Source organism: Vanessa cardui, chromosome 3, assembly GCF_905220365.1.
Source record: "Vanessa cardui chromosome 3, ilVanCard2.1, whole genome shotgun sequence".
Classification (NCBI taxonomy): domain Eukaryota; kingdom Metazoa; phylum Arthropoda; class Insecta; order Lepidoptera; family Nymphalidae; genus Vanessa; species Vanessa cardui.
The window spans coordinates 16006076-16030191 of NC_061125.1; the positions used below are offsets into that span (position 1 = coordinate 16006076).

The following is a 24116-nucleotide window of genomic DNA, read 5'->3' on the forward strand; positions in this document are numbered from 1 at the left end:
TAGCAATACTCGGTCGAATCTTTTATTTATGGGTTACTTGGATATTTAAATCATCTTCCGGAACGTGGTTATGTTCATGTAATTGTCATAATCGAATATTATAATTAACTAACGACCCGCCCCGACTTCTCACGGGTGCAAAACTGATACTAAATATACTAAAGAATTTGTTTATTTATGACATCACACTGCAAACTTCTAAAATTGTCAGTGTTTCTTTACTATATTGTTCATTTATTATATACACAAACGTTCCCCTTGAATCACACTATCTATTAAAAAAAAACCGCATCAAAATCCGTTGCGTAGTTTTAAAGATATAGGGACAGAGAAAGCGACTTTGTATACTATGTATTGACGGAACTCCTAAACGGCTTACAGTAAGGGTGCGATTTGGGGCAGAATTTCTTTCTGTCTTTAATCAAATTTTGTGTATATGATGTGATGTCATATGATGTACGACTTAGCATACGAATAGCTCTTTTGCAAAGTTTTTTTACTGAGGTCGATTACAGCTCATTCGAGGGTGGTACCTTGTAGTTTATGCCGCATGACGTATTAAAGCCGCATTTTCGAAAATCTATTTTTGCTTTATTCGAAAGTTTCTTTTGAAATATATATAGTTATAACTACATTATATAATCGTAAATCGACTTTTAAGTAGTCTAATATTTTTCATTTCATTTTAACTAGGAGGACTCTCAAAAATATGTTATATATGCAATTATTTTTATTACTTTTTAGTACATTTTTATTTGTTTTAAAATAGTGTTTTGTTTGAAGTCGGTTTTTCTTTTTGTTAAAATTTTATTTATTGTTAATTTACGACTGTGCCTATCAGAATTTGACTGTTGTTTGTAACATATAAATTAATTTTTAAATCGAACTCTTATTCACCTGTTTGTTGTAATGAATCTATGAAAAATACATTATAATCAAGAATTTTCTACATACTCAATCTCATGTAGTAAAAAAGTCTACTTTCATAATATATGTCCAAAATATTTGTCATTGAGAACACTATAAAATGATAGTTTTGTATTAATTTGGAAACCGAAAGAGCCGATTAAATTTCTTTGACAGTTCAATTAACTAATTGAGGAGTGAGTTTTATATAAACGCTTATAAAGCCTATATTAATATTTGTTAGCCTGACCAATCAAATTCATGAAAACTCCTTAATACATAAAATAAATATTTAAAACGAGCAGGCGCCGCAACTGCAAGCTGAATCGTGTCGTTAAATCGTTCTGCTCTTGCTCTGGCTGCAAGCGCTCGAGGGCGGAAATGAAACAAGTGTTTGAGCAAATATTGCGATCTTATCGTAATCATTTTAATGTCATTTTAGACTTGTTATCTTACTACTATTTTTAATTCTTATAAAATTATAAAACTTTATCTTAAATGTAAGTATTATAGAAATTATTTACATAAAAATATGGTATCGCTGGAGGCCAGCGCTTGATTAATAACAATAAAATATAACATACGCTTCTTAAGCTTAAGTTTAGTTATACGAGATATTGTGAGGCTGGTTATCTGTTTGTTCTGCTCCAAACAGCAAATACCCATCTCAGTTACGAGACTCATTCTAGTGATAAGATGGTAAACAATCACTCGTCTGTATGTGTTATCAAATGCAGTGATCGTGTCAATGTGGCCGCCTACACACACAGGCGCACATGTGCACAGGGAGCGTGAAGACATCCTCCGATCTGTGCTAACGATGATGTCACTGTGCTGAATGTCCACAACATTAACCCGTTGGCCCTAACGTAACTATTCTAGTTGAGATCGATGGAGACGAGCGACGGCGCGGGCTAGGGCAGGGCGGTGGACGCGGAAATGTCGGAGGCCGAGGAGTCCAGGTCGGCGAAGGAGTCGGGGAGACGGCGACCGAGCGTGTCCGGCACCAGCCGCGTCAGCGCCGCGCTGAGCAGCGGCAGCGCACCCAGCAGTGTCGTCGGCACCCATGTCCCGTACGCAGCCTGGATAGTGAATTTGAATGGCATTATTTATTATATTCGATTTGAACGACGTTATTATAGCGACCACTTGACGAGCACAAATCCTCACCAAGAGCGGCGTCTGCGGCGCGAGGATGGCGCCGATGCGGCCGCACGTGGAGCACGCGGCCAGCAGGCGCTGTCGCGCGCGCGTCGGGAACAGCTCGGCGGTGTACACGTACAGCGCGTTCAGGGCCATGGTCGCGCCCATCTTACCCGCAAGGAACAGCGCCGTGCCCAGCCCATTGTTTTCTGTAACAAAGCATCACCTACTGTTTTAGTATCTTCTATTTGTTAATGTTTTATACACATTCTTATACCTTTGAAAAAATGTATAAGATCTATGGCCTTATAGTTAAAGTTACACTTATAAAAAAAGTTGTTTGCATAGAATCAGTGTACAAATTATGAATGACATAAAACATTTAATATAAAAAACCATTACTTACGATCAGGCAAGCAAGGGATGGCGATGAGGGCGACGGCAGTGAGCAGGAAGGCGGCCGTGAGCAGCGGGCGGCGGCCGGCGCGGTCCAGCAGCAGCGTGTTCAGCAGTAGCGCCGGCAGCTCCGCGGCGGCCAGCAGGGCGTAGTTGGCGTGCGCCGACCCCGCCAGCGCGTGCGCGCGCACCGCCAGCCCGTAGAACACGAACACGGCACACGACCACCACGCGAAGCACACGAGCAGTCTTCTCCGCAAGGCGCTGTATCTGATCATTGAGATAACTATGTCATAACATCTGTCACGGCAAGTTCAGAGAATTATGCTAAATATTCCTCTCATTGTAAATTACATATTTCACGCTCGAACCATAGAGCAAGTACGAATACTAATATTTTGTATATATAAACTCCAAATATAACCACTAGAGACAGAAAGGCTAATTCATTATTCACCTAAAGACTTTCATGGCGAAAGCGTTCATCGTGTTACGTGGTGTGGATACTGGATAGGTAACATACTCATCGTTCTTTTTATTGGTTTATATTTGTTTAGTATTTGATAATTATAATTTGGCAATTAACATTGGCATTATTAAAACTATAAAATAATGTCATAAACGATGAATTATAATGAAATTCAATATTGGGGTTTTTTTAATTCGTCGTAACAAACGAATAACTTACTTAATAAAAGCCCTGAATAAGCTCTCCTCTTGTACAATAACCTCCACCTTATCTGTAACTTGGTCTTTCGACAGCATTTTGTCCAAAATGCCGTCGGGAATGGTGACTCTGTTCGCTTTCGCTGCTTGTTTTATGACCCGAACAGCTTCGTTGACTTTTCCACCTGCCACGAGCCACCGAATGCTCTCAGGGAGGACCCACGGGTACAGCAGCAGGAGAAACGACGGGGGATAGGCAAGGCGCGCCCACGTGCGCCAGTAGCCCGTCAAATAATCCAGCAGAGCCAGCATCGCCGCTCCGGCAGATAACGGAATGCCGAGTAGTAAGCTGGCCAGTATCCTCTGTTCGACCCCCAGCCATTCGATCACTATAACAAACATTTTGGTGTTTAGTTTAAAACTATACAATCATTGGAATTGATAATTTCAATCTAACAACATAAAATATTGAAAATGCTATAAATATGTGTGAGAAACTTAACCGTTTCCTTGACCCGAGAGACACAAATGACAGATAGTTACTGTTTAATTATAATGTCTGTCGTGTGGACCGGGAAGTCGTCAATGCTGGGATAATGAGTATAAACTTACTAAGCACGAACGCCGCAGGGTATACACTCGCTCCGAGTACAGTCTCGAAGAACTCAGCCGCCAGGTAGGCAGGATACGAGCCCGCGAACGACTTGCAGAGCCCCACCAGCCCGGCGCCCGTGCCGCTCGTCACCAACGCTGCTCGACGGCCCCATCTACAGTTAAAAAAAAATCAAAATACTCTTTATTGTACACCAGTAAATAAATCACATATACACGGTTAGATGAAAGATGTACAAGAGGCGGCCTTATCGCTAACACAGCGATCTCTTCCAGGCAACCTAAAGGTAGAGGAAAACAGATGTAGAAAGAGGTAGGGGTGTACAGAGCAGATATAAACATAATAAATAAATACAGTGTAATATTAATATATTAAAAAAAATTACATATATTAACTAATATGTACCGAAAAGATTTTAATAAACTCTTAAAAGATGTTCATCAACAAATCGTTGACGACCTCCATGGTCGAGTGATGTGTACACCGGTTTTCATGGGTACGCCACTCTGAGGTCCCGGGTTCGATTCCTGGCCAAGTCGATGTAGATTACCATTAGTTTTCTATGATGTCTTGGGTCTGGGTGTTTGTGTCTCTATGTTTCTGGTGTCGTTACTTCTGATTTCCATAACACAAGCGCTTCAGCTACTTACATTGGGATCAGAGTAATGTATGTGATGTTGTCTCATATTTATTTATCGTTAAATATATTTCACGGTATTAGTAGCACCAAGTCCTGGACATCTAAGAATAGAGGTGATTAGCGGATATAGCTCTCGTATATGTACGAGTATAGTGAACGAACTCGGTCTCTCGGTGTATTCGGGATATATTAGGCGCAAACAGTCGTGCGACGACAACGGGGTTATGATCTAGGTCGTTCACATTCAAGTCCTAAAATAGCAGGTTACATTTCCATGTCCTAAATAGTGCAGTAATGTTGCCAGCCATGACTCGCACCAGGCTTAACATTATGCAGTTTACTCGTTTGTAATAGTTATCTATTTGCATAATCATTATTGCTATAATACTAACAGGATTATTACGCGAACATTCAGGTAATCAAGTTATTAAATACGCTTAGATGGATTATTACAACTATCTAAAACGTAGCATTTACTTTAAGCTAGTGATTTAAGTGTTACCTGTCTGAGACGTATCCCATTATCGGGAGAGAGACGAGCATGCCGACGTTGTGAACCGTGCCCACGAGCGTGCGCTTCCATTCCTGGCACGCCAAGCCGAACTGGAACACACAAGTAAAGTTACATTACTACTATTGCCCTGTTTCAGTTTTATAAACACATAATGTATGGGAGGTCACATTACAGTTAATTTTAAATAATGAGTAATGCTGCGGTTTCTCTTTACGAGACAGTATTGCAGCAAAACGTTCTGGCGTTCATCCGAAATCCGACCGAGCAACCTAACCAGAGAAACTTTGCTCGGTCGTGAATCATTGCTGCACTAGGTATTTTATTTGTAATAGCTGTGATTGAGTCACGTGTTAAATTAGTAGTAAGTAAATATTGTATCTGTAGAATAAGACGATAGGGATTATCTCTTTAAACACAAAATAGTTCGCATTATCAACTCAACACAAATCAATTACGATATGCACCTCAGACACGATACTGCTGTGATGTTGATAGACGAAGTCTTCGCAGTCGAGTGTGGTGGTGTTATCGAAGCCCGCTTCGCTGCAGACTCCGTCCAGGGTGGGGCGGCGGAGACACTCGGAGTCCGGCGGCAGCGCCCACGTGGACCAGGACGGTGACCACGCGTCTGTCGGTACCGGCCCCGACAGTGTACTGTTGTCTTCGCATTCTGGGACGTGGCATCTGAAGAAACCAAAGTAATATTCGATTGAAATACTCTGACACGGCTCTTAATTATAACGAATAACTGTAGCATTGTTACTGTCGAAACAAAATGACCGACCCGCATGAACTTATAAATTAATTAATGTCTTGTGCAGAGAAAGGCCGAGTACTGAGTCAGTTTATACCTCTTGCTATTTGAGCAAGATTTATCAACTATAACCGTAGTCGCGCTCATACATAGTCTAATCTAATTGCTTGTGTGGATTTATATATCATAATTGTACTTTACATATCCCATGAAATAGATAATATCTTATCCTCCTCATTTATTGACACAAAACTGACTAATCCTTTCACAATCTCTAGGATCTAGACGTGAATAAAGATGGATGCCTAGCTTTTGGTAATATTTGCAGTGGATACATACATGTTTAACAAATCCCATGTAAAGAGGTTTTTTGCAACAATAGTAAAATAATGCACTTAACGGTGTGTTCATGTTTAAATTTATCAACTTATTTTATTAGTTGTCATTAATAGATGGCATTAGTAGGATTTTAAATCGCGCTATAGATGTTTTCTTTTTGTTACAATATGTAAAGCAATGTTCCAAATAAAATTTGAGTTTCCTGGATCAATAGTACTTTCATTCGTCATCTAACATTGGTCCTTCGAGCCGGATTAAATAATAGTGAAAATTCGAGTCGGTTCGCGAAGTGCAGTGTGAAAAGTGCAAATTGTGCGGAGTGTATAATGGTACTTAGCTGCCATGGAATTACGGTATAGAAGTGAGTGAGAGGAATAGTGAAGTTAAAGGAAGTGATTTGTGTGGCAAAGTGTGTGTAAAACGGGATTACAGTGCATACAAACGGACTAGTGGTGGTGGACTGGTAACCGTAAGTACTAGAATAAGGACATAGACAATTGGTGAAAAAAAGTGATATAGACTTAAAATAATTTCAATATTTGGACTTGTAAAAATTCTAAAAACACATTGACATTAGCTGTTATTCTATTAAAATACTTAAAATTTGTAGCCTAAATTGTGACCATTACTTTTCGTGCTAAGTGATTAGTTGATATAACTTTAAAATGGAAGCATTACAGAGAACCCAAATAGATATTTCTATGCAAATGAAAAAAATGTTAGATAATTTTAAAAAATCTCCAAAGGAGCGAATAACAAAAGCATTTTTAGAGACTAGGCTAGAAATGTTGACAGATTATTGGGACGAATTTCAAAAACGACATTCAAATTTGACATCAGTTTCAACAGATGATAGAAAAAAGTTAGCATATTTTATTGAAAACATTTATGACACAACATTAGACGTTTACTTAGACTTTAAAACACGTCTAAAAGAGCGGTTGAATGAGATAGAGTTAAAAGTGCTGACAACTTCTAGAACTCATATAGATTTGGAAGAAAATACCTCAGTTGTTGCGAAGTTACCACCGATTCACTTACCAAAATTTTCTGGCGATTATAAAGAATGGTTATCTTTTCGTGATTTGTTCTTATCTTTAGTTCACGAAAATAAGCAAATAAATAAAGTGAACAAATGCCAATATTTGAAGTCAAGTTTATTTGGAGAGGCAGAAAGTCTTGTCAAGCAGATACAAGTATCTGATAATAATTACGATATTATGTGGGAAATTTTAAACAAAAGATATGATAATCGAAGAAGTATAGTTAATGCTTTTATTGGAAAATTACTCAGTCAAAGAAAAATTAACATAGAATCTGCAAAGGCTATTAAAGAGTTATTAGATGTCACCTCTGAATGTTTGGTCACTTTGAAGAGTTTAAACATACCGACAGAAAGTTGGGATGACATAGTGGTATATATTACAATACAAAAATTGGACCCAGAATCTCATAAATTATTTGAACAAAGAATTGAATCTAATTCCAATTTACCAACCTGGAAAGATATGTCTGAATTTTTAGAGTTTAGATTTAGAACTTTAGAAGCCATTAAATCCAGAGAAAACATACAATATAAAGTAATGCCTACTACTAAAAGTTTTGCCACAAACATATCATCAAACTTATCGTGTTCCTATTGCAAGCAAGATCATTATATATATAGATGCCAAGACTTTGCGAAATTGAGTGCGAATTCAAAACAAGAATTTGTTCAAAAGAACAATCTTTGTTTCAATTGCTTGATAAAAGGCCACTCAGTCAAAACTTGTAAACAGTCCACTTCATGTCGTAAATGTGGCAAAAAACACCACTCATTATTGCATGGTTATTCGGTGGCACCATCCACTGCGAATAATTTACAACCGACTCAGATGACAAATGACGTTACCACACTGGGAAATTCCATAGATAGTTGTCCTGTTATACTAGCTACGGCAATGGTATCTGTGCAGTCAAAACGAGATAATAGTTTACATGTATTACGTGCACTTGTAGACCCTGGTTCGCAAGCCTCACTAGTAGCTGAATCAACTTGCCAATGTTTAGGACTCAAAAGAACACCTATAATAGGAAATATAGTAGGAGTTGATTCTAATAGAACTGTAACCAAGGCTTTCGTCGAGTTTGAGATAATATCAATTCAAAATCCAAGCTTTAAAGTTAAGATTATGGCATATATATTAAAGTCTCTAACATCATATTTGCCACAATGCGAGCACAAGGTTGTTTGGCCGCAACTTAATAGTATGAAATTAGCTGATTCATCGTTTCAACGGCCAGGCAAAATAGACCTTATTTTAGGAGCAGATGTCTATCCAGATATTCTTCAGCAAGGTATTATAGTTCATAAAAACGAAAATAACACACTTGTTGCTCAGCAATCTACACTTGGATGGTTGATATCAGAAAAAAGCATAAATAAAAGCAATAACTCATATAATTATGTTCATAATTATCATTTAAAAACTGATATAGAAAAAGAGCTTCGTCGTTTCTGGGAACTAGAGGAACCGATTTATAATAAAAAGGTAATGACAAATGAAGAAATGAAATGTGAAGCATATTTTGATTCAACTCATATTAAAAGAGAAGATGGGCATTATCAAGTTAGATTACCATTCATAACTCAACCACCAAACTTAGGAGACTCATTAACAACAGCATTAAAATCATTTTCAATCTTAGAGAAACGGTTTGATAAACAACCAAAATTAAAGGAAAGATATACGGAATTCATGGCTGATTATTTAGACCAAAACCATATGGAACTTGTGCCACATGATGACAATAGTGAACAGGTATATTATTTGCCACACCATGCTGTCATAAACGAACAGCATACTACAACTAAGCTACGTGTGGTATTCAATGGTTCTGCTAAAACTAGCAACGGTAAGTCATTAAACGATAACTTATTAATTGGACCACCGCTTCAAAGTGATATTCGCAATGTTACGTTACGATGGAGATGTCATGCTATAGTCTTTCTGGGAGATATTCGACAGATGTATCGACAAATTTGGATAGATCAACAAGATGTGAATTATCAAAGAATTTTGTGGAGACCTACTGTCGACAATCCAATACAACATTATCGTTTAACAACAGTAACATACGGCACGTCATGTGCACCATATCTCGCTATAAAAACTCTTAAACAAGTTGCTCAAGATGAAAACAGTAACTATAGACCTGAAGTAATTAAAGCTATAATGAACGACTTTTATGTCGATGACTTACTAACCGGAGCAACTGACATTGAAGCTGCAATTGCACTCAAAGAAGATATTATTAAAGTTCTTAAAAAAGGAGGGTTTACTTTACACAAAATCACGTCTAATCATCCAAAAATAGAATCAACAACAATAAATACTAGACAGATACTAGGCATTTGGTTTAATAGTATCAGTGATAAATTTGAGTTAAAAATAGATCTTAAACATAAAGGAGACAAAATAACCAAACGTTCTGTTTTATGTGACATAGCTCAAATTTATGATCCTAGCGGGTGGTTAGCTCCTATTGTTGTAAAGGCTAAAAATATGCTGCAACAGTTATGGATAAATAAACTCGATTGGGATGATATTATTCCACAACCATTAAATCAAGAATGGGTTAAGTTTAGACAAGAATTGAAAGAAATGCCTATGATAGAACTAGATAGATGGATTGGCATGTCAGATAAAATATTAAAAGTCGAATTGCATGGATTTTCTGATGCCTCTGATATAGCTTATTCAGCTGTAATTTACAGTCGAATAATAACATCTACAAACATTAAAATTACTATGATAGAGAGTAAGACAAGGGTAGCTCCCGTGAAAAAGATATCAATACCCAGGTTAGAGTTATGTGGTGCTGTACTGTTAGCTAAATTAATAAAGAGGGTGAAGGCTACTCTAAATATTGATTCGAATAATGTATACGCATGGACAGATGCCACAATTGTTTTAGCCTGGTTACAAAAACCTCCTAGACACTGGAGTACATTCGTTGCGAATCGTGTTACTGAAATTATAAATGTTATAGAAAAGGAGAAATGGAACCATGTTGTTTCTCACGAGAATCCTGCTGATGTTGCTTCTCGTGGCATTTCCCCGTTAGATCTTCCAAATCACTATTTATGGTGGAATGGTCCTTCATGGTTGCATAGTGATAAAAACTTTATCAAACAGCAAGTGGACATTCCAGTCACAGAGTTAGAAACTCGTTTACCTATAAAAGTTTTAGTTCATAGTAATCTAATTAATAATTGTTTTGATGTTTTTGATAAATATTCAACTTTACAAAAACTAGTTAGAGTAATTGCATATTGTTTTAAATTTTTTTATAAATGTCAATATAAAGTTAAGAAAATAGAAAAATGTACACATTTCAATTATCTAACAACTTATGAATTACAGAATTCATTGTATTCTTTGATTAGGATATCACAAGAAAGGAGTTTTAGTAATGAAATAAGTATACTTAAGGGCAACAATCCAGCAATTAAACATAATAAAGGTTTAAGTAAAAGTAATAAATTAACAAAGCTTAATCCGTTTATAAATAATAATTTGTTAAAAGTTGGAGGTCGCTTACAAAACTCTAATCTTTCTGATTCTATTAAACATCCTATTATACTAGATAAAAAATGTAAACTTTCATACTTAATTGTTCTTGATGCACATTATAAAACTATGCATCGAGGTTGTCAGTTGATGATCAATTATATAAGAAGTAAATATTATATATTTAGCGTTAGAAATATTATAAAAAGTGTAATTCATAAATGTGTTACATGCAGTAGACATTCACCTAAGTTAGCTAGTCAGTTAATGGGTAATTTACCTAAAGAACGAGTCATTTACAACAAAAACTACAATATTTTTGGCGTAAATGGAGTCAAGAATATTTAACTGAGTTACAAAACCGTCATAAATGGATGAGATCTCAAACTAACATAGGGGTTGACAATATTGTTCTTATTAAAGATGATAGACTTCCACCGTCTAAGTGGTTATTGGGTCGTGTAGTTGCCACACATCCTGGGGCAGATGGCTATGTCCGTGTTGTTAGTGTAAAATGTAAGAACACTATCGTTAAACGTCCTATTCACAAGCTGTGTTTATTACCAATTGAGGATTAGTAAAATATTTTATGTATTAGTTAAAGTTTATAGTATAATGTAACTAGTTTCTTTTTTTGTTTTTTTTTAAATAGTTATTAGTTAAAAGGCCTAACGCCTTTTGGCGGGCGGCATGTTCATGTTTAAATTTATCAACTTATTTTATTAGTTGTCATTAATAGATGGCATTAGTAGGATTTTAAATCGCGCTATAGATGTTTTCTTTTTGTTACAATATGTAAAGCAATGTTCCAAATAAAATTTGAGTTTCCTGGATCAATAGTACTTTCATTCGTCATCTAACACGGTGGATCAAATCAACTTTATTCAAATAAGTTGTGGAAGCATTTTTGAAGCGTGTCTTAAACCTGAATAAAAAAGGATTTTTTGACGAGATTTACAGTCTCCCTGTGTCTGAGCATATGACTGCGACAATAACTTGTAGATAGTACAATCGATGAGTCACTGATATACTTACGGATCTAGGACTCCGCCTACGAGCACATGATCCGTTTTTTGCCCGCGACTGCTCCGCGCTGTCACGTGACTAACTTTCCCAGGGATATTTTAAGCGATTCTATAATTACAAATCAATTACTTAGCTGCTGCTGCGGTTTTAATTTCATACCATAATAAAAGCCTACCGGTTACCTCGACGTCTAACAAGTTCCCAGTCTAAGCTCTTTCAAAAATTAAAAAGTTTTCGCTATATGTGTAACCTTGTCAATGATCCTTAATTTTTTAGTATGTTTGGTAAATTTTAAGTTTTTGATGGTTCTTCTAAGTGAATTTAAATTCCAGACCGATGGTAGCTTTGAATTTAATTTAACCCTATTAAATTGAAATTAAAAACAACTTGCAACAATCTCCTAATGAGATAATTTTATATTTTTTGTACACCAGTGAATATATATTTTTATTTTTTTAATTGTAAAGAAAAATAAAAGAAATGCGAACTATTCAGCATCTTCCTACGATCCCTGCGACAGCTGAATCCTGCTACACGGACCGTGCGTAAGGCTCCGGGCTCATTTTGAAGCATTATTGTAACGCTCAGTGAATCCAAAAGCTTACCTTTTTAAATAATACTCAATACTCGACTTACTATTGATCTGCCTCATGTTGTTCTCACAATAAATGCCAATGGACTTTACTTCGTCCAGAAGACAACCGGTTTAACTACATTTCGTTACATGACCACTGTTTACAATCAAGTATGGAAACATGAGTACATACATACAAGGACAAACATCATTTGGTAAACACATATTTGTTTACAGATGTTTATAGATGCGTGCAGAAGTTGTAGTTGAGAATCCAATGGACGCGCTATTGGGGAATATATTATAATCCGTTCGTATACGTACAGATGGAGTTTAGTGAGCATAAAATACTTGAAAGCTTTTTAAATTACGTATAATATTACATCTTGGAATTCTACCTGTAAATCTGCTATCTGAAAATAGTGCAAAACATAAGATCTTATATGTCACGGTTATCGGGACATCAACAGCGTAAAAAGTTGTTTGTACTTTTTTATTGATAGTCAGACGGGCTACCCATGGAAAGTGATCATCATAGGCATTGGCACGTAAGAAATGTCGGTGCTAATGTCCCTGCAACCTTGGGAATAAAGCTGCTTGTCGGTGGAATATATGACGACTGGTGTTTATTCGATTGTCTCCAAGATCCTGGTAAAGGCGACTGACTAAGGCTGACTTAATGACTCAGTTGAAACTCCATGGAGTTTAACTAGATTGGCCGGCATTAAAAAATATTTAAAAAAACAACTTGTTTAATAAAATCGTTACGTCGATAAACAACCGCAACTGTGCCTTGAAACCGCTACCCACAATATCTTCTCGCCTTAACTGAGACTAAATATAAACACAACACTACAATTGTACAACTATCACTTCCTGGTAAGGAAAGGATACTATACATCAGTAACGGACGTTTTTTGGTTACAATTAAACAGCCGTTAAAGAACTTCACACCCATAACACTAACAACAAGTTTTTACAGGGATACTTATAAATGTCGCCACGTATACATTTCCAAACGAATCGTTTCTTAAATATCGTAACTGTACCGAAATATACAAAGACAAATACAATGGTACTATAAAAATTAGAGATTCATGCAACTAATCCCAAAAATGGCAACTTGATTAGTGGGCGGAGCGTTAGGCGTATGACTACACAAGGAGCCTGGGAACGATCGGAAAGGCCTCCGCCGAATAGGGGCCTCAACGAATCGAACACTTCAACTGGTTACATTTCCATTCGAATGTTGTTTTATGCTGACGCAAATAAAATATTGTTGTCAAGTTTTGTCTTAAGTGAGATCACTTTTAATGTAGCAAAGTAAATGAAAATATTTATTTAAATAACGAGATAACATAAAAAGTAATGACTATTTTGATCTGAACGTAGTCATTTAATGGGTGCATACATTTATCTGTGTTATTTTGTTTTAAAAAAGCAGAATTAATCAATCAATCAACGGACACCGACTGCCGTCCCTTCGTGTAGTATTTCACGAGTACTTGCGAGTCACGCTAATGATGTCTACAAACGTAACGTGTAAAGTTGTTACCGGCTCGTAACGTGGGTAGCTTGCTAGCTACTGTAACAAACTCGAGAGTAATACCAGAATACGATCATGAAGGTGAAACATTTAGACAATACGTATATTAATATAGCGCGTAGTGAGTCTCCTGCCGAGATGGCTCAGTGGTTAGAACGCGTGTATCCTAACCGATGATTGCAGCTTCAAACCCAGGCACCTCTGAATATTCATGGTCTTATGTTCCGAATCTTCTCCACAAAGAGAGAGGAGCCCTTAGCCCAGCAGTGGGAAAATTACGCTGTTGTTGTTGCTGAGTCTCCTGCCTGTCGCGAGTAACATGCGAAGTGATTATTTACTGAACAATGGCACGAAACAGGCTGATCTAAAAACCATTAATACATCGTACATTTAAGATAAATAATTATTGACTCTTTTATAACGATGCGGTTACACGTATGTGTATTCAGTGACCACGATGGCGAGTTGCATCAAAACCCAAGCAGTGGTAACGCGGTCGGCGTTACGTGTGCGTTACGCAGAGTATGTTTACATAGAGCATTATACATAATGCCCTGTAACATAAGAAATGCGTTTAATAACTAACAACCCAGAATGTGTAAAGTACACACATTTGCGAGCAAGCGCTTTGAGCTCCTAAATAACTTCCCGATTCTTTAAATGCCTTGCACCTACCGTCGCAACCCAAACAATGCTGTCGAGGCGCCAATTGCCGATCCCTAAACAGGTAAGATAAAAATATGCCTAGAGCCGCGCTATAAATATACTAATAGCTTACATACCGGCGGACTAGTCTAGCTACTGGTGGCGGCGGACACCGGCGAACTGGTTTGTTTACACTTTTATGGGTGCTCAGAGAGTTTCACACCCGCCTTATTGCCAAACAAGCGACGCCGCCCAAATACGTGCGTTTATGTCACGAATGTCTATTTACATTCATCGTCTCAGCCCTAAGGACACTACTATGCGAACCTTCTGTGAGCATTCGGTATTAAAAATATAGGTATAAAGGTGGTCAGGAAGTCGTCGGCGCACTGCGGTGTAATCATAAATAAGTAAGAGAGGCTGACACCTGACACTCATCTCGAAAAAAAGAAACAAGTTCATGACGGAAACAACTTAAACCGGCTTGTCGACATTACGACAATTGGCTCTCTGTGTCGGTGGCCGGCGAGTGTTGTTATTGGTGAAGTTGGATCGAACGTCAGCGGCCTCCATGTGCCGACTAACGCTTAATGAAGATATATCATCACAATACTTCAGGGCTGCAATGACCATTTTCTGAAACGTCAACCCGTGTAAGCCGGCTGGTGCGTCTTATACTAAAAAACAACTATTTTTACCTACTGTTTTGAATACATTCCTTTCTTTACGATATTTCGCCCTTGGATATAATGACTACGTGATTGCAAACATCACTTAAAGCTAATAGAATGGTTACATTCCTCTCTTTTCGTACCAAGGACAAGCGAGGCGGCGAAAGTGCCCGCGAGCCGCGTAAATATAGCGGTCCACTTTACCGTAGGGTCTGAAAAAACCATCAGTCACCCAATGAATCGGAACCGAGGCGCGACGCACAGATCACTCTACGCTCGAAGGATTACGGAATATTCCATTACAATAAAAAGGTGCGCAAAAGCCTTCAACCGTAGCGAATGCTTGATAAACATAAATATAGTCACACATTTTGCGTTCGAACAACAACAGAATAGACGCACATATACATATAATACAGCTAAATAAACGTGCTTATTATAATTATATAATGAGTACGTTTATTTTATGTAAACCGACTGCACCTGTTTATAATGTTTACAATAAAGTTAATTTAAATATTGAAATATAAAATTAATAAAACTTGTTATTTAAATAAAAACTTTGTAAATAATGTGTGGCTGAAATTCATGTGTTAAATTTCAACCGGCGGTGAAGAAAAACATCGTGAGAACAGCGACATGCGTTCGATGAAAGTCCGCACAATGTATATTAGCTTGTATATCTTCTGGTTAAATTTTGTTCAAGTTAAAGTCATTTTTTGCGGCAGCAATAATATAATATGATGTTTACTCAACATGCATATAAATTTACAAAACAAGTATGCATGCAAAGTGATATAGTATATGTGTATGATATGGATACACAGTATATATATTCTATGAGCTTTTATATATTCAATGAGCTCTTCTCACCTATCATTTCCTACCAATTGTTGCAGACTGTTGGGCGCCCACCAGGAATTGATGAGATTCTGTAGCTTACAACTAATTATCTGAGCTACGTTGTCATTCAGAATGTCTGATAATATAGTAAAATAAATGAAACATTGCAGATCTTGAAAGAAGTGGTTGTATTTGATGAAACTACAAAGCAACGCAGTCACATGTCTCGTCTGAGATAATGTAAGTATTGAATGCTTTATCCGCAATGTGCGACGGACCTACTCAATAAAAACAAATAACAATTGCGAAAGCTCAGCGTGATGTGTCCGATAGGGCGCGAGACACGACGTACGAACGTGTCACAATGAACGACCAGCGGTGATTAGGTAGCCAAGCCAAAGTCCGCGGAAACGTTACAAACATTACAAAACCAAACATTTTTTTATCATCCTTTCGACTTTACGTTTGCCGATCTTTATGGCGGTGTTCTGTTAGATTCTGCGCGGGAATGCTTTTGCTGGGTTGCTTGTCGACCGCACAAGTTGTCAAGCTGCTTTAATAAAGGAATAAATTGTAATCTACTTCATACGTTACTTTTATCATTATATTATAAGATATACTGTTTTTATATAATTCAACGTAACACTAGGACCAATATTTTTTGCTGATCAGATACTGTTATTTTTTTACCGTGATGATATTAACTGAACTTTTTGCCTTAAAGTTGTTTGCTCCGCGAATTAACCACGTAATGGTGTATTTACGTGTTTGACACTCGATATGTACGCAGCGGTGCGGCGCGAGGGGGCGCGGCTGCGGCGCCGCTGCGGCCGATTGTCAACATCGCGGATTGTAAATACTGGAAGCGCCACCGGTGCGCGTCGCACGCGGATTAGTCATTAAAATGCTTAAAGTTACTCAATACACTTTGAACTTTAATTTGACTTTACCAATTAAATAAGCAAATCAAATGCTAATCTAATAACTTGTTATTAATTTTTACAGCATAGTTTTTCGCTCAAACTCAAGCTAATAGGTAGAGATTCTTCTTTAGAATTAACGTGATGCAAAAAAAAATGTATATTGTTTATTTATGAGTAAAAACAAAAGATGTTGTAAAACATATCGCCCAATCGCTCGAGGTGTCGCGCGACCGGCGACCGGTCCGCCCGCGCACGTTATTTCGGTTCGCGTCGCGTTCACGCGCGGCGCACATGTTGCGGTTTCGCGTCACGTGAGAGAGAGTACACCGCGCACGCCGCGCCCGCCGCCCGCCGCCCGCCGCCCGCCGCCCGCCGCCTGCCGCCCGCCGGACTGGTCGGCCTAACCGCCGAAAGTAACATTAAACTTATCGTACACACGACTATTTATCCAGCGCTACCGAGATAACACATGGCAGGTACCACGAGCGTAACTCACAGGGAGCTAAGTAAGAGAGCTAAAGAGTGTTCCCGGCTCATTGACTCGCTCGCGCATATGTAGAGCGTCAGGAACTTTACTTATTTTAAGACGTGTAAATTAAAAACAAGGAAGTATCATTACGAACGCCCACGCACGTGAAGACGAGAATACAAATTATTCTTATTACGATTACACATGCTTCTGGATCCGCTGAGTAATATGATATATGTATGTACGTTCATTTGGTACACTGCGTGTAAGCGCACATCGCCGGCGGCGTCTCGCGGGTCACACATAAATAATGAACCGTGAGAGAGTTTCCGCCGCGGCCGCCGGGTCACGGGGCCAGCCGCGGGCGCGAGCGCTCTTTATCGTGATAATCCTCTTCGTTTATTGCTTATTTATTATCATATGTTTCTGACCCAAAGAGGTTAATAAAGGTTAAGCGACTGTTTACGACTATGTCTCTGTTGAATCGTGTTAATTTAAGGCTTTTCATCGCCGACCAGCGGTTGACATGAACAACATGCGGACGAGGACGACGCGCTGCCCAATCCAGATTATCTTTTTCCTCGACTCTGGATGTGTGTTATGACTAGTTATGCGGTTTTATTTGCGCTAACGACAATCAGGCTTCCGGCCAATTATCAATAGTTTCATTGAAGTCAACAATCCACTGCTGGACTCGCGCGCATGAACCATCGACCTCGCTTCACTTTGATCTGCCATTTGCATAGACACGGAGCATTGCTCTCCGTGGCGCGCTAGCGACCTTCAATGAGTACATTTTACATACGGCACCGTATTTGCAAATGAGTAAACACATGTACATGCGGCGTTCGCGCATACTCGAACGCCGCAACTGCCACACGCTGCGTTGACACGTCGCAGAACAACACAAACAGTGAGCGACCCACACGGGCCTCATGCAGAACATTATTTCGCCAATGTCACGTGCGGTGGAGATGAAATAGCACGATCATGGATACGTGTGTATGAGCGAGGGTGGTACGAAATAATCCTAGAAAGTCGCGTGCGCATCACGCATACGTAGACGAGGCTTACTCGTGGAAACCATATTAAATCCTTAAGCCTCAGTATCATACGTATGAGAATATAAAGTACCCAAGTTGTATAATTTAAATTTCTTAAAAGGACACTCGCTGAATAATTAATAATATCCTACATTTCTAAGCAGTCGCCCCTGGCCTGCGCGAGACCACTCCGCGCCTGTCGCGCCCGGTACGTTACCTATACGACTATACGTACATACCACCTGTGCGCGTTAGTACTGATGCGAGTCGTCGCTGCACTCTCCGTGGTTCACGTTTGCGATGAACACTTTCGTTTTTATTGTGTCGCTTTTCAAACTTGTAAACGCACTAGATTCGACATCACTTCCGCCGTGAAAGCTCTGAGCTCTTCGAACTTCCTCCTCGAAATTATATTCATGCACCAAATATAGAAAGATAAATAGAAAAAATAAACGATGATCAACAACATTTGTTTTTTTCTAAAATTATAGAGTTTTTTTTTGTGAGTAGTTGTTGTTATTGTAAAACGTTTAAGCTCCTCTAAATAAATTCTAAGTAATCGATATAGAGGTCGAGTGCGTGGTCGCAGCCACTGAGTTCCTTACGGCGCTGTCTGTCACTTTGATGCTTTAACTCTTTTACCTCGTCGATTTCTACATAGTAATAATTTTTATCGCTTAATGTAATGATATATGTTGTATAATGAATGTTGGCGACAACGTTCTTTCTCATAAATTGCGTGAACGTGAGAATTATATAAAACTAATGAGTACAATTTCATCCCACTGGATGTCAGGTTTTCAAAACAAGTCGGAGCATCGTCCTCAAAGACTTAATTTAAGAATGCTTATTGCGCTGTCACCAGACCGCACTGCGCTACAGTGACGGCAGTTGCGATCTCAGTCTTTAATTCTCCTCGTGCACTTATGGTGCAGCTATCGCCACTACGTTGACTGTCTCACGAGGAAAATACAATATCTCACGTTTCTTTACATTCAAGCCGTTTAAGCCGTTTCCGTATGTTAATGTACAAAAATTGTATCAATTCCTGAACGCTCAAGTCATATTAACTGAAACAAACAAACCCAATGGCAGACACGGGTTTATTCCACGACGGAGACGTGTGTAGCTGTAGAATATTTGTTTACGTTTATCATATTAATGTGTTGAGGATATCAATTGCGCTGCGGTTTCGTAATAGATTTAATTATCTAACATTGTAAATAACATGTGTGTGCAATTAACGTAATAATTAATCGCGAACGTCAGTCCCACGTGTCTGCCGGCGTTCCGTTGTACACGCGCGATACGTCTCACGGCGCAGGTACATATCGACATTCGCAGTTCGCACGTGAAATGGAACCAAACGTTACTCGTCTTGTAAACAAGCGATACCATTAATATGATAATGGGCTGCGGACGGCGTAGTACGAACAGCAATTAAATTAATGAATATCCTGTCTCATACAAGTATTCATCTAATTAAATGCAGAGTTGTGTAGTGTAGTGGTCAGCTTGTACCAATGCAGATCCGGAGGTCCTGGGTTAATTAGGGAAGATGCAATATTTTTATTTTTGTGTTTATTTTAAAGAACTCCATATAGGATAGACCGCAAGTATATTAAAAATCCAAAACACTTATTGCAAAAATTAAATTTTCGCGCGAAAACGGATCTATATTTCGTATGACGTCACTACTGTCTGTCACTGGCCCATTAATCATACTTGTCCTCACTGGCTTTCATACTTATGCATGTTTTCCCGACTTTTGAGATACTTTTTTAAATAAATATATAAACAGACTACTCGATACTCCGAAAAAAGCCGTATTGAAGTATGTTTTGGGCCAATGAGTTCATCTACTTCAACAAAGTTTTCAAATAAATGGTTTTTGAGTGGACCTTCTGACACAAACTGACACACTGGTTTCAAACTGAAAAGAGGAATCTGGAGTCTGCTTTGACAGACCCAACTTATTCGAAATACGCAATTAATTTTCGTTTCAATATTCACTTTTTTACAACTATAACCTCAAATAAGTAGTCATAACAGGAGTGACGTCACTGAACGCTAATTAGTGTTTTGAAATACGTTCTGTTTCAAGTTATTTTAATTCGTAATTATTGTTAAATAAACAACATTATATCAAATATAAACCCTTGCCCCTTCTTTGCACCCTTCTTTTATACTTGTTTAAAATTTTAATAGCAAAATTTTCATAAATATTATATTTGCATTTTCCCTAATATTGTAATAATACCTCGGAGAGCACGAAAAGCCGTTGTCTTGCGCTTGGTTCTCTGCGGTCGAATCTTCGGATCGAGTTGTGTTAACGACCAAATGGTTTGGCTTTAGGTACTAAATAATATTTCCTGAGCGCCGACGCAATCATGTAGTGTCTACATTATTCAGATAGAGACGAGATGGCCCAGCGGTTAAAATACGTCGATCTTATTAAAACGATTGCGGGTTGACCTTTGACCCGATTTTTTTGTATCGCGGAATATAAACAAATCATAATAACATCTACAGTAATAAATCTTTACTTTTTTATGTATAATTACTCGTTAACGGGTGTACTATTTTGCTCGTCGTTATCATGAATAAGGTGCGAGCGATTGTTAATCTTATGATTGCCGCGCGGCTTTGTTCGCATAATTTTTATTGCGCTGTACTTTATACTTCTTTATATATCGATGTGCTGAAATAGTGTATGAATACCCTTTTGTGCCTAATTTACTGTCTAATGAAATTTATTATCATTTTAATCCCTTGATATATAATATAAAATCTATCCAGATTTATGATTGGAATGCTTTTATTTACTATTATAAAATGTAACAGTTCGACTGTTCTGATCTGTATCGTCATATATAATTGTCAATTCGCGAGCACGCCGCCGCCGCCCGGCTCGGGTCGAGCGCGCACTTCGCCGACGCGATAAGGGCATCGCTCTACAAGCTGCGTCTTTAATAGATTATCTGAATTAGACTATTGCAGATAACGATGTGTATGTTGTTAGCCGACCCCGCTGTCACTACTCGCTCACTTCACCGTCATTAGCCACAACACATCATTATTAACTGGATTACGTTTCTGCGTTCTCTATTCACCTCTAATTCAATTACTCGTTGTGCAAAATATATAACAAAGACTTTATAATACAGACAGAATGACATGATAATAAACAATTGCCTTTAGATCAAGTATAACTAACATAACTATTAACTTGCTACCGCTGGTACACACAGGCCTCATGACTGTTTGAAAACAGAGTATAATTTTAACCCTAAAATTCTCTCAGATCTGAAGTTTTTCGAATCATACAGGTACAATAATAACAACCAAGTTATATATAGGTACATAATTTTATCAAAAACATAATTTGGACTAGGACATTCTGCAAGTCGATACTGGTAGGAACGAGTCGCTCAACACTTACTACGCTAAGGTTCGAATGGCGAGAGAGCCAATCCCTACGAAATTACTCCATCGAGGATGCCGTGGAGCTTTGTTGGTGTACTTAATAATTCTTACAGTGCTAACGTGCATGAGTGCGGGTATAAGTGCTAACGATTGGGGCGCATATACACTAGTCTGTATTTATATTATTCTAAATAATTAATTGAAATTAAAGTAAACTTTATCGAACATTCTCATTCATATTGATTTTCACCAATATATGAAAACAATTTAAAACCCGTAGCATATTATCCTTTGTACAGCTATTTATGATCTCACAGAATATCGTTGGCGTGCGGTGAGGAAAGGGTAATAACTAAGCCTGATATCACCACGAGCACTCTTGGTATAAATTAAGGCATATTATTCAATAACAGATTATACAGATGAGAAAAAGCTTGTCGACTTTCAGGCAGGCAGACTTACATTATTTTTAACTAACACTACTTTTTAATAAAAATGTGGGTAAAATAGTAACTACTGAAAGTCTCGCCGGATTATTTCGGTCGAATATGTTTTCCGAGCCGGTGATAGCTTTACGTGTAACTTGTGTTAAATGACCTTGTAAAGCCTACTCGAATGAAGTTGACTTTGACCGTCGGTGCGCCGCATCGTACGTTCAAATGTTAATTTGTTTATTAATATAATTACACTGGCTCACTGCTACTTACTCACTCAAATAACGGATTGGATTTTGAAGTTAGTACACGAGTCATCCATGTGTGAGATGATATATTTATTGATATATTTATAAATATAATATCGTTTATGTATTTATACTGCTCGCTGAGCGAATTGGCCAGTCAGCAGTAATCTACAAACACAAACTCTGCCTTGTATGCTTCGCCAGTGAAATTCTGCGTAGGTGTCAAAGCCTTGTATTTTTTATTATTAGACGGTGACTACTGAGTCGACGCGCTGCCAGACCAGCAGAAGATGCCAGCGGCGGGTGCACCGACGGTCTGTCTGCACTGGCTTACAGACTGGCTGATTTCGCTTTTTCTCACGGCCCTCGTGTGACCAACTCGCGTTTTGAATTTTAATCGAATGATTTGGTTCGGCTTTCAGAACACTTCTACGGTTTTGTCGGTGACTAGCCACCGGAATCGGGTTAAGCGTTGTATGGCAGCACAACATACATGGTATAATCGGTTGATTTCTAATCGACTGTTATAACAATAATATTTATTGGCAATTACTGTTGGCAGATATTAAACGTGTTATGTGCGTTTACACGCAAATGATTTACACGTACTGGGATTGTTTCAAAAAAATGCGCTCCCGATCGAAACCGCTCCCGACAGGGATCGTCATACTGATAGTTATCGTCATAAAAATTGTAAACATACAATTTTTTACTAACATACAGTATAACGAGCAGTTAGTTCACGCGGCAAATTATTGTATGTAGGTACTTATGTTGATAAAAATGTAATTGATTTTTATTTATTGAATTTATTTCATTTAATCTTGGAGTATGCGAAATTTTAAAATTGTTTTTTGTTTTGATTTACTAAAGTTCGTCTGGCAGATAAACGTACCCGCAGATTAATATAAATACCACTTAAACAACTTATTTACTTCGAATAAAATAGTAACCATTCATTGTTACTGAAAGAAATGTTAACTCTGTAATCGCGTTGTAATTTAAGAGAACTTTGAAGGACGAGAATATTTAAATTACATCTTCTGTATATTCTGTTTTTTTAAATTTATTCGCGACACTAGAACATGTAAATGCGAGTCCCCGAGCAACAAAACTATAAAGCAACACGAGCCTCACCTGTGCGGCGTGCGCGCTGCCAGGAACACGTAGTTGGTGCCGTACATGCCAGTCAGCAGCACCGGCAGCGCCAGAAGCAACGCGATGCGTGCCTGCCACCTGCCCCAGCCCGCTACACACTCTTTCTCCATCTCCATTTTAATTTCTTCTGTCTTCGTTATATGTTTCAGAAGCGAATAAACAGACGTCGATTTAAACGCGAAAGCTCCGTGCGGCGATCGATGTTATTAGCTATTGAGTGTAATGTTATCAGCGGCGCTGGTGCGGCGCCGAGGAACGCGTCCCGCCGGCCAGAGGGTCCGAGCGGTAATACTGAGCGCTGGCCGTCTTGTAAGTTGTACGTCAGGACTGCTTCGAAAGGAGACCGGCAACCGATTTCTTGACAGTTGACCCGCTCACTGATAGGCACGCGTGACTGAAAATGATCTCTCGGCATACGAGATAAAGCTTAATCCGGATTAGAGCGGCGCGCGCGCAGCGACCGGCATCTGCCACTCGCGGAAGCTTCGCCGGCCACGTGCTCGCCGACTGATACTACAGCCGCTATTGTGTTCAATTTTACTCATGTCGATATAAACCCCCAACAGTATATTATATACTTATTATC

The 24116-nt window shown here is 38.4% G+C and overlaps 1 protein-coding gene across 1 annotated transcript; it reads right to left on the reverse strand.

The window, feature by feature from the left end:
- Nucleotides 1-1299: 1299 nt before the first annotated feature.
- Nucleotides 1300-23919, reverse strand: LOC124543682 (solute carrier family 22 member 6-like). Its single transcript, XM_047121945.1, has 8 exons — nucleotides 23510-23919; nucleotides 5343-5562; nucleotides 4867-4967; nucleotides 3724-3878; nucleotides 3134-3500; nucleotides 2456-2715; nucleotides 2077-2258; nucleotides 1300-1988 (listed from the first exon to the last, which is right to left on the reverse strand). Exons 1-8 carry the CDS (start codon nucleotides 23644-23646, stop codon nucleotides 1821-1823), a joined length of 1590 nt encoding a protein of 529 aa, XP_046977901.1. The 5' UTR covers nucleotides 23647-23919; the 3' UTR covers nucleotides 1300-1820.
- Between the last annotated feature and the right edge of the window lie 197 nt (nucleotides 23920-24116).